Raw genomic sequence first — 12,198 nt, 5'->3', positions numbered from 1 at the left:
CACAACAGCAAGGATTACTTGCGCACCTGCGCACACAAATGCGAGACCATTTGTGGACGTTTACGGAACTTATACTTCGTAGCTTTCATGTGTTATGTAAAGAGATACTTCATATGATCTATAGTATGTATAAAGACTTCAAGCTGTTAAGATCGTTTCACTATCAAACTAGACATAGAGATTTACACGTCGCGTCTGCTAGCTCAATGCTAACATATAATGGGAAACATCAGCGATGAGCTAGTGAACAGGTGGGATGACGGATATATGAACACAAACGATGGAGCAACACATGTAGACAGTTAATATAATAGCCACAGGCATATATTCTTTATCTTCTCTCAAAACGACTAATCTGACCATCTTCATGTGCAATAATATATCCGCGTGCTGCCCTCTAGTGACCAAGGCGCTCATACCAAAAAGAGCAGCACAAAGTTCACTGAACCGAAGCAAAAAAAAAAACTTTTGGATTGGTCACATTCTATTAGTAAGTTTATTGAGGACTATTTTTGTCTTTGAGCTCATATTTCGAGGCAGCAGCAGCAGCAGCCCGAGAGCACGTTCATGCCCCGGGCAGTAATAACCTAGAAAAATGAAAAACATCCTATAATCACATGCAGGAGTGGGGATTTAAAGCCCTTTGGATTACCTCTCAACTGTCTCAATCTGTTCCATAGGTCTGTCTGCCGGCCCGCGTGAATTGCCTATTTTAATACGACCACTAGCTCCCATTGGAGGCGGCGCGTCCGAGGGTTGGATTTAGTGGCCTTGGCCCCTTCAGAGTGGCTACACGCACGACCTCACCGGCATCCCCGTCGGGTTACACCCGGGCCACGGGGACGATTTGCAAAAGATGACCCAAATTACAAGTGAGAAGAGAATCGAAAGTACACTATGCAAAGTGGTGTAATTATAATGTACTATCCGTGCACTATTATTATTTATTATGTTCTTTGTTTATTTATTATTTATTCATCACTCTTATTTATTCATTGTTGTGCCTTCTTGTTTTTATTTTTTGTGTTGTTTACTTGTATGTATATTGTGTACTATGTCTTGTCACCGTGGGAACGTCATTTCGATTTCTTTGTGTGTCTTGGCATGTGAAGAAATAGAGAATAAAGCAGACTTTGACTAATTATTTGTCCAATAATACTATCTAACACACTTAAGCATTCAAATGGTGTCTTCTTTGGTTGGGAATCAAAATGACTCTTTCCTAATGAGCAAAACCAATTGAGTAACCAATCAGAGGAAAGGGACTCGACGTGATCATCATAATGTTGATGCTGCTGCCATCTAGTGGCTCAAATGATCACATCCAATTTTGAGCCCAAATGAGGTCATAGACCCCCTCCCTTTTTTTTTAAACATGAATTATATATTCCATCCATAATAATGACAATCCAAATATGTTCTACCTGTCAGGAGATCTTCCTCAGATTTGTTGCTGAGCCTCCAGGAGAAGAAAACGCTTGATTTTGTCACTGCAACAACAGCAAAATATAAATGAATTCACAATAGGATGCTTTTGACGAGGCATGAAACGCAGTGGCTGACGATGCATTTGACCTCGCCGCTATGACGTCACCGTTAGTGTTAAAAAAATTAATATCTACATTAGCAGGCATATATACACCACATGATTATTAGCTAAACTTTTAATATATGCAAATTACAGGCAGGTTTTTCTTGATGACGTTTTAAGGCAATTTGCGGTTTTACCAATGCATTAAAAGCTTATCAACAGGTAGTGTGTGTGCATGTGTGTGTGCGTGTGGTGCAGCCAATTGTTGCCAAGCTTCTGCGAGGTGGAGCTTCTTCTTCTTCATCGCGGCACCACTCATCCAAGTCATCAGCCGGCAGCAGCGCGCAAGCATCGGGCACTGAGGACGCGACAGACCCGCGAAAGGAAGGAAGCTAACACCGAGGAGCAATTCCAAGCCTAGGATTTTGATTTTTTTCATCATTCCTCTCCATTTTTTGGAGGTGTCTTTTTATCGACGATGAGCATGAAGATGAACGCGCTCCATCATCACGTCCTCCTCCTTCTTCGCGGGGATTTTTGCGCGGCTGTGATGGCAAAGCCGGCCAGCTGAAATTTGTGGTGCAGACGGTAAGCACAGCTGTATTGTTTCTTATCGAAAAGCATTAATCCCACTTTTGAATCATTTTATCCACCAAATGAGTTTGGGTGCCTGGCGGAGGCAAATGGTTAGTTCTTAATATGTCCCCTCCCCCAGCTGCTTCGAAGTCAATTCAATGATTAAATGCTGGAGAAAATAATCAGAAAAAAAACAAAAAACAAAAATCGACGTGACGTGAGAAAGATTGTGAAGATTTGCTTCAGGTTGGAGCCAACCTCAAGCGGCACGCGGGCTGCTTCGTGCGCCGCTTTCACAATTAGCGCACCGAACGCCTGTCTGTCACAGGCGCGTGCGCACACCAACCACACACACACACACACACACGAAAGGCTGCACCCTTGACGTGAAATATGGCGGTGTGGAGGGCGGCGCGCTGTTCCCGCGGTCCTTGCGGGGCTGCAATGCGGGGACCAGCGAGGCGGCTGCATCACCAACGCCAGCCATAAAATAACACTAGGGTGGCACATGCACGCCCATCTGTGTGTGTGTGCGTGTGTGTTTAGTGCGTGTGCGTGGAGGAGGGGAGAAGGATTTGTGGAGCCCCCCCCCCCCCACCCTCTTGTCGTTATTTATTCCAACTCACAACATTTTACACCTCACACATCCTGCTAATGTCCTGATGGAGGTGGTGGGGTGATGGTGACGTGTGTGTGGGGCTGGACTGGATTTTCTGGATCATCTACCTCCCCCAATCATAAAAATGAGCGTGGACAAATACGCTACTAAAGATGACGTACAAGGGCAGTCAACATTCATTGCAATGCCGAGCTTCCACGACACACCACACACACACGGTGCACAATTCCACCAGACGGGCAGACAACAAGGTGAAGCATTTAGAAGGAGATGTGAGGAGCTTACAGAGGCGTCAAGTCCTCACGTGTCCTCACTCGACCAGCTGAGGAGGCGGTCAGATGAATATTTACATTGCTTTATGAAAATCAGGAGAAAGTCCCATCAGAAAATTTGATATTGTGGCAAAGTGTCATTTGGTCTCATGAAAAGTAAACAATGGCTTGGGTGATTTTTGATTCGACAAGCATCAGATATATGAACAATTCTTCCAAGTGCTCGCTTTAAGCTGCTTACTGCCATTCCCACTTCAACTTTAAACATACAATATATTGTGTAGTGGTGCGGCAACACATGTAGGCAGACAATGACACAATCCACATAAGCATGTATTCTTTATCCTCTGCCCAAAAAATGTTGTTGATTTTGAAGGGACTGGAACAGATGAATGGCTTTTGCATTCATTTTAACGGGGGAAGATAATTTGAGATATGCGATCCGAGCAGTGTTGCTAAATGGCATTTGGATCGATGAAGTCAGTCACTGAAACGTTCACGGAAATAAAGCATGCTGTTATTTTTTGGTTTATCTGGACAACATGATCAATATTGGACCATATAGTCCGTATCATATATTAAGTACAGTGATGGACACATTCATGGAACGACATTATCGCAGAGCCTCCGATGAGTTCTTTGTTGGACTCACCAATGGTTATTTCTAGGCCAAAATTTTGGTGGCCACGATGAATTTCCCTTGTTACATTACGGCTTGCTTATAAAGATATTTGTCTATGTAGCCCTCCTAGCGTAATTACATTTTTTCCCCCCCTTGAGAATCTCATTAAGCGCTGAGAGATTCCGGTAAGGACCTGGCACAATTGTACCATTGTACATATTTAATGAGCACGGCAATCATGACAGCTCCCACCATTCATTCTCCTGCTTATCTTCTTTCGAGGGTTCATTTACAAAAAGGGGAATTATTCAGCATGTAAATCGCAAATCATCATTTACAGCGCTCAAAGTGATCGTTGGATATTTATCTCCCCCCAACAGAACCGTCTCGCTTCCACTTTGACAAACCCGAGAACTACATCAGCATGTATCACCAGGAAGGCAGCGACATGCTCTACGTGGGCGGCCAAGCCATCATCTACGTGCTCACCTTTAGCAACCGAGGCGTACGCGACGTGCAGGTAAGCTAATGCGCACACGTTTATTTATTTATTCATTCATGATGTTGTGAATATGAAATCAATTCCAACACGCTAAGAATTGGCCTGCTAACGAGTACTACGAGGGAAGTGCTTGATGTTCAGAAGCTCGATTTTATAATTTGGTCAACTCATACTCGTCAATTAGCACACACAGATGCTAACTAGCGCACCTCGCTAACCCTTCCGACAGATCCCGGCACCGTCGGACCAGACCGCCATCGACACCTGCAAGGCCAAGGCGGCGCCTCTTGAGGTAAAAGCGCTCGCTCTTCTCCGCCAGGCTTCAAAGTGCCTCTTCATCATCAGAACATTCCAGTCTTCCAGATTTGTCATGACCTCTATGGATCATTTAGGGAGCTGAGGTTTTTTTTCTCATCAACACCAAGGCAATGATAGTCGATGATGTCATTGGTGTTATTTTGAAGCTCTCAACTTGCTTTTCGCGAGGGCATCCTTTGCTGACCGTGTTATTTGGATTCTTGCGAACGAGTGAAATAAATTCAGCCTGAGGCGGCGGAGGTGTCGGAGCGTGATTTTGCAGTTTTGTGATGAGATGAGTCGGGGGAGGAGCGAGGGGGCGGCCCGGCCCGCTGTCCTTGTCCTGTCTTCAGATGACGGCTTGAGTCACAACCAAAAATCCATTTCACAATAAATGGATGATTCCAAAGAAAAGGGGAGGTCCATCCGATCTCATCCTCATGTTTGCATCCCGGCCTATCTTCAGGCTTGGCGTCATCGTTTTGACTCGTGTTTGTCCGCTTGCCTCGCAGCTGGAGTGCGACAACTTCATCACGGTCATTGAGAAAGTCGACGACACCTTCATCGTGTGCGGGACAATGCCCGGCAGTCCCCGCTGCTGGATGCTGGTTAAGCGCCGTGGCGTGGATCAAAAGAAATTCGAGGATGTCCCTTCCACGCCTTTCAGTGACTCTTCCAGTCTCGCTGGATTTCTGTCGCAACCTGCCGATGACGCCAAACGTGTTGCGCGCAGTTAACGACACAGTGCTGACCGACATCCAGGGCGTGGGGCCCATCGGGTCGCCCGCCGACATCTCCCCGCCGTACCCTTCGCAGAAGTCCATCACCCTGCCCGCAGGTAAACCGACCCGTGTGCGCCGTAGCGGCAAGCGAACGCCGTCCACAGCCGCATAGAAAAAGCATTTCTGTTCATCCACTGAGCGAATAACGAGCAGCTGTTCCTCAGCAGTCTCACAAGGTCAACATATTTTCTTTCCTCGCTTCTCATTTTCATCTTATTAACTGAACGAGATTCGAACGCTCGGTGTACTAACGAAGACGGAGTTCCACTTTTGCGTCGCTGCCCTCGTTCCTCGCCGCCGGTCCGAGGTAGCGCCGTATGAATATTTTAGGACTGACCAGATGCTAGCGAGGCTAACCGCTATGACACCACTAGCGTATTTTGTACGATAACGTGTCATGTGGTCTCATCGGCCGGACTTTTGTCCGATGACGCGAGTTTGAAGTCATTTTTAAAATGGCCGACCGGAGGAGAAGACGCCAGAAAGACGGGAGAAGTCAAATGAAAGCATTGACATCAAGCATGAAATATGCATGCAGAGTAGAGACGTTGAGTAGAGATGTGTCTGGAGGATTTCCTTTCAATTCATCTCAAAGGGGATTATTGATTTGGTATTCTGATTGACTTACAAGCTTGGTCAACAGAACGCAATGAAATTCAACTCCTCAGTCGAGTCTGTGTGTTTGGAATTTAGAAGACCTTATCTTCCCTCTATAGGGATCCGAGTGAGTTTCTGAGGTCAAATTCAATGAGATTTAACCTTTCTGGTATGCCAAAAAAACAACGTGCGTTTGAGTGAAAGGCGACTTAATTTTTCTGGTTTTAGTGACGATCGCTATGGAAAACTGAAAGATGAGGTGTCGGTGGCTGTGCCTTCTTCAGCCTGGCTGTGTTTCGCCTTCATCTACTTCATCTTTACTGCGTTGAGCCCCTCGGGGCTTCGGGTGTTTAGATGTTCAGTCTCTGCATCCACATTTTCCCTCCATCATCCATCAGGCACCATTTTGGCCTTTGTTTACCTGCTGATGTGCTTCTGCTCTCAGATGGGAGCCTGTATTCGGCCATGTCGGCGGTGGGCGGTCACGTCGGCTCCATACGTCGGACCTTTGGGCCCCAGAAGCTCCTGAAGACGGAAAATGTTTGGTTGCTGAGTAAGTAGGAGGACAAGTGCTGGTCCAAGATCCCGCATGTGATGTTTATATCATCTCAGACCCTCAGGTTTGCCGGAGCCGCCATCATCCCGTCTTCCCTCATACAAGGAGGAGAATCTATTTTTCTTCAGCGAGATCAACAAGACCGTCCCGAGTGGACTAGGAGCCTTACCGGCCCGCATCGGACGTATCTGCACGGTAATATTCCCGAATGACCTTTTGGATCAGAGAGGGAGACATTTTTGGATCAATGTTCTTGTTCCCAGGTGGACGAGGGCGGATCAAACACCTGCTGGCCGACTCGTGGACCACCTTCATGAAGGCGCGGGTCATGTGCGGTGCCGGAAGACACTCAGCAGCAGTACACAGCATGAGCAGCGGGTGTTCTGGACCGCACAGACAAGCGGGCCGGCGTAATGTACGGCCTCTTTTCCAACGCCTGGTGAGCACCGACGTGAATCCAATCTCTTGTATATTTGATCATCTATCAATCAGGCCGTCTTTCATGTTTTGGACCTTCTCTTCCAGGGGCAGAACCGGATCTGCGCCTACTCATAGAAGACATCGACCAGGCCTTCTCCACGTCCAAGCTGAAAGGCTACAGCAACTCCTTCATTGGAAATCGACCCGGCATGGTAAGCATATGCGGTTCCGGCACTCGCAAGTCGATTCTGATTCCGTTTTTGTCTCCTCGCAGTGCATTCGAAAGAATTCCTCGGCAGCCAGCCAGAATGACCTGAAAAACCTGGGCGTGATCCGATATCACCCGGAAATCGAAGACGTGATCCGGCCGGTGGGCGTGGCCCCGCTGGACCTGCCGACGGACGACCAAATCACGCACACCGTCGCCGACATCGCCCTGGCCGTCAACGATGAGCACTACAGTGTTCTTTACCTTGGAACAGTAACGTCGCATTGAGCTGGTGTCAGTTAGACTAGCTCAAGAAAAATTAGATCAGATCCATGTTTACCAGAAAAGCACAAATTTGGGAAGAACAAAGCAGTTCTTGCGAGTTCTTCTTAAGTCAGTCCTTGTCCATGACATTCATCATCTTTCTGTACCACGAGCACGCTGATATTTGATTTGGACGTGATCAAACATGCACGTCACGCAGCCGCCGCCGCGGCTCTGAGACGGACCGACAAAATTGCCTAGCGCCTGAGGGAGATCACCATGGCAACAATGACAAGTCATATGTGTACATGACTCTCCCGCCGCTCTGGTGTACACGGGAGATGTCACATCTATCGGCTTAAGAGTCTGCAAGCAAATTTCACAGCGCCGTCAGTCCAATATGAGAGACTAGCTTAAAAATAGCCGACGGAAAACAATTTGCTGTCGGCGGAATGAAGTGTGGGCAGTGAGGGAGACGATCTGATGGGGAAAACAAGTCACCTCGCTGTGCCTTTCGCAGCAGCTCGAGATGGTCTACGACCCAACGTGCAAGAAATTGAATCGACGGGCAAGAAGTCACACCGTCGTAAACAGGATTACGGCAAATTCAATCAACATCGATGGGCAACTGGGAAGAACGAAAATCGAAGTTTTCAAAAAGCTTTTTGACATGTCCACGCACAGACGAACCGATTTCAAATCATCAACGCTGGCGAATTTTACGGGTCGGTTTAACAACGGAGGCTAAAAAATCAGCTTGTGTCCAAATGTTGCAAAAGGCATGGCTTTATACGGTCACAAAAGAGAGATCAAAAAAGTGGTTTTAAGTGAGGAGGAGTTGGCCACAAGGGGGCCATTGGGAGGATTTAGAACCATATGAAAATGTTTGTTTCTAATCTATGCGAGATTATCGTCACAACCAAAGCGCCGTTGCCGTTTGAATTTCTCAAAGAGTTGAAGTGCCTGCCCGAGCTAAAGCCCCCAATAAAACTTTTGCGCTTTTTCTCCAAGAGTGCAAGCTTTCAAATAAAGACTGTTGCTCGACTAAACCCAATGTGTCCACTCAGCAGCTCAAGTGAAGTTCTGCACTGTCACCCGTTTTCACCCCCGTCTGCTGCTGCTGCTACTGATCCACTATCTTGATAACAGAGCCGGAAAAGAGATAAAGCGGCTAAAACGAGCGTTCCAAAACCTTATCTTTGACAAAAGAGTTTTTGACGCTTGAGGGAGAAAAAAAGTTAGGACAGCTCAGGCTGGGAATGTGATGAAAGGCCTCATTGTCGAATGAAAGAAAGAAGCAACGGGGCGAAAAAAGGACAGATTACACAAATATTCCCTCTGGGATTATTCGTCAGACCGCTACGCTTCGGCTCTAATCTACGTTTTTGTGAGAAACTAGGCCAATTTCTGTCTCTGTTGTGGCATTTCAGGCAGGTGGTGTTAGCGTAGCGGTTGTACGCTATATGCCAGCTGTGCGTTATGTCTTAGCCTTGAGCTAGCAAACTATTCGATGGTTGGTTGAACATTTAGATGTAAAAATGTGAACGCGTAGGTGCACTTCTTTATTCTTTCTGACCCGGCCGGCAGCCACCTACGAATGGAAATGTTCCAAAAGTTCCGTCTGCTTTATCTTCGCCAACAGAACAAGGAAAGGTCCTCAAAGTTCTTCATAGCAGCGAAGGGGTGTTTATCATCTCCCAGTACTCCATGTTCCGCAACGAGGGGCCTGTCCTCAACATGGCCATCAACCCCCAAAAGGTACGTCGGGGCATTCTGCTATCTTGTGAATCAATATTTTATGCTCTTACAGAGATGGATGAGGCTACTTGCTATTCCGTTATAGATTTCACAAAGCAGCCGCTAAAACCAGACGGTGGAGTCCCGTCTGAAAACAAGACGGCTCTTAGCTAGATTGGAAAAAAGCAATGAATTGCAAAGCGATCGGATGTAAAAGGTGGTCGCGCTTTCGCCGTAGGGTCACTTGTACGTCGCCACGGCGATGGAGGTCCAGCGACTGCCGCTGGCCGACTGCGGTCGCTATGGCGACACGTGCCGCGAATGCATCCTCTCCCGGGATCCGTATTGCGGCTGGGACAAGGCCAGGAGGAGGTGCATTGCCATCCCGCCGGGATATAACGTCACGTCTGGGTATGTTGGCACACTCAAACCCATACAGCGGTCGGTCCTTAATGGTTTTACTCCATAAAATGTCCATGCAGCAATTTAGGAGTGTCTTGCTGCTTCTAAAGAACACTCGCAAGGCTTCTAATTACGTTCCGAGAGCCTTTTAAAGCAATCTGTCCTTTGTGTGTTCTCTCGGAACAGGTCGCTGATTCAGAATCTGGACCAATCCAATTCGTCGGTTTGCGGGGAGGCTGCTGGTGAGCCCTTTGTTTTTTATCTGCTCTCTCTGTATCTTAATTAAACCGGCAGGCCAAAGATGAGTATCACATAATTGAGCTGAGTCCTAAAAAGATGCAGGCGGGATGGGGTCAAGTTCAGAGTCCAGAATGCAACTGGCGACAAGCATCTGCCAGCTCATTTTTCCACATCTATAGAAACTCACTGTTGACTCATTGACATCGATGACGTGTGTTGTCACTTCTCAGAAATCAGTCTTTTATCTCCCCGCATTTTTTTGTCGCATAAACAGCGTGTTGTTCTGATTTTACAGTTTAACAACTTACTTTTATTGATCGTGTTTGGTCTCCCGCGTTGTAAATTGACGCAGTGCAGCCTCTGTGACTGGCGGAGTCTTTGTATTTATGCAGCCGAGGCGCTTTAATTGCTTTACAGCCGTTTCTTCAACTCAATGACTTTATTAGCCCCCCCCCCCCCCAAAAAAAGCCCGCTCAGAAACGACAAAGCAATTCATGAACTGTTCTTACAAATAGAGCATTGCTCAAGCTAAAGAGGAAAATATTACTTCTGTTTTTAGGTGATAAGGACTCAAATGTTTATTTTAGTTGACATTCCGTAGGTGTTTAGCTGTCAGGGAGTTCAGGGACGGTAATTCTAAATGAGTTACGTCACAGAATGACATTCTTTAATTTACGATTCAACCCTAGGCATGACTTCCCACGACTTGCTTAAAATTCAACGGGGACTCGACTTGCTTGATTTAAGGTTAAGCCTAGAAACTTGACAAACTCTTACTCCCACCTCTGGTGATTTCACACTCAATGACTCATAGGTTAAACCATCGCCGACAAGTGAGCATAGAGCATCTTTCTTCCAACAGCCCTCAAGCTGCGTCGCACCTCCCCCAAAGAAGTGTTGGTGCCTTCCAACACCTCCATCTTCCTGCCCTGCCCGGTGCGTTCCTTCCACGCCACCTACCGCTGGGAGAAGGACAACTGCGTCAAGAACTACCCCTGCCTCTTCTCCGGCGACTTCTGCGTCCTGGGGCCGGCGCTGGACACGCCCCTGAGGGACGGCGTCTTCCGTTGCATGGCCACCGAGGACGGCTTCAAGGTGGAGGTCATCTCGTTCAAGGTGGTCAACCACGGCCGGCTGCTGGCCAAGACCGTCGGGCCGTCGCTGCTGCTGGCCGTGGCCGCCGTTTGGCTTCATTAACCGTGGCTAGCGCTAACCACGTATCCTGAATGACTCCCAGTAACAGGATATACGGGAGGTTTGGCTCACAAAACATCACGCATGGTAGTTTTGTTTCATTTGGATGATGAGAAGGTCCTTTGGGGAAAATGTATCTTTGTAAGGAATCCTTGGACCGAAAAAGTCGGGGAACCCCATTTGGTCACATTAGAATCAGTACCCAAAACTCCAACATGGAATTTGTCTTCCATCTTCAAACGATACTTAATCCAGGGTCACCATTTGTGACATCATCTAAAATTCAGCTTTTTGCTAATGACTTGCAGATTTTAATCGCTATGTGGTCCCACCTACATTTAGTACCAGCGCCGATGATGACTCTTTGTGAACCATCCCTCTCGCACTAACTAAACATATCCGACGGGTTGAAAAACAAAAACATCGATGCCAGCCGATTCTTTAATGATGGTTTCTTTGGATATTTTGACTTAGATTGTGCTTCTTTGTGGATATGTGAAGCTTTACGACTGCTCTTATATCAGACATCTTGCATCACATCTCATTGGTAGTTTTCAAGAAAAAAAGATTTTTAAAGCCTTAATACTTCTGGGACATCAACTCCTAAGCACAATTTTGCAGTCTGTGCAAATAGAGTGCGATCGCTGGGACTCGGGCAACATCGCTGGGAGGAAGAGTCATCTATTTTTTGGACAGGAAGTCACGAGGATGAGCGAGAGCTCGTTGCCGACCATCACTGTGTCTCAGCACCTCCTCTTCAGACAAGGTTTTTTTTTTTTTTTTTTTTTTTGCGGCATCTTTTTTAACAAGACGCCATCAGATATGACACCTTGGTCACAGCTTTGACTACATCAAGTGCGGAAACGCCTTTGCAAAGTTAGCAAGAGCAGAAAGGCGCAAATTATATTTGGTGCGCCTATGGATGACGAAAACCAAAAGTCCATTTTTCAGATTGGCCGAAGTCGACAAATCATCGGGCCGAACCCTTTCAACTAAGGTGAAGGGTTCTGCGCGACAGAACGCAAAGATGTGATCAAGGTGTCGAAAATAGGATTTACGCAACTCGTTATAAGGGCAACACTTTTACCAGGAGAAAAAAAACAAAGGCTTGTGTTTCGATTTGTGATGTTCTGTATTTTATTGCTGCCTGCAGTGCTGATTTCTACCATTGCTGCCTCTTTACGTGAGCGTTTGTCTCGATGCTTTGAGTTTCTTTTTAAAACGGCATAGTTGGAATGTGATATATAACTGTTAGTTTCTCTTACTGGTTTTAAAGCTGCGATAAAAAAACAAACAAACTCGCTCGTCCCCCGGACAGAGCTTCACGTACGTTCGCGCCGACTTTACGTTTAGCTGAAAGAACATTACGTCTCTGAACT

At 46.8% G+C, this 12,198-nt stretch overlaps 1 protein-coding gene across 1 annotated transcript; it reads left to right on the top strand.

Annotated features, from left to right (window-relative positions):
- Positions 1–2,873: 2,873 nt before the first annotated feature.
- si:ch211-113g11.6 (uncharacterized protein LOC559008 homolog) lies at positions 2,874–11,550 on the top strand. The gene is given in 18 exon segments (XM_037273036.1): positions 2,874–3,154; positions 4,001–4,140; positions 4,352–4,414; positions 4,932–5,028; positions 5,153–5,257; positions 6,244–6,355; positions 6,419–6,448; positions 6,450–6,549; positions 6,618–6,630; positions 6,633–6,697; positions 6,699–6,797; positions 6,880–6,901; positions 6,904–6,986; positions 7,049–7,251; positions 8,884–9,004; positions 9,222–9,394; positions 9,572–9,627; positions 10,488–11,550. Coding segments are annotated over 18 exon segments (1,824 nt in total). The 5' UTR covers positions 2,874–3,147; the 3' UTR covers positions 10,823–11,550.
- The last annotated feature ends 648 nt before the right edge of the window (positions 11,551–12,198 follow it).

Source organism: Syngnathus acus, chromosome 16, assembly GCF_901709675.1.
Source record: "Syngnathus acus chromosome 16, fSynAcu1.2, whole genome shotgun sequence".
Taxonomy (NCBI): Eukaryota; Metazoa; Chordata; class Actinopteri; order Syngnathiformes; family Syngnathidae; genus Syngnathus; species Syngnathus acus.
The sequence above is the reverse complement of the archived record's forward strand: the minus strand, read 5'-3'. Positions and strand labels throughout refer to the sequence as shown.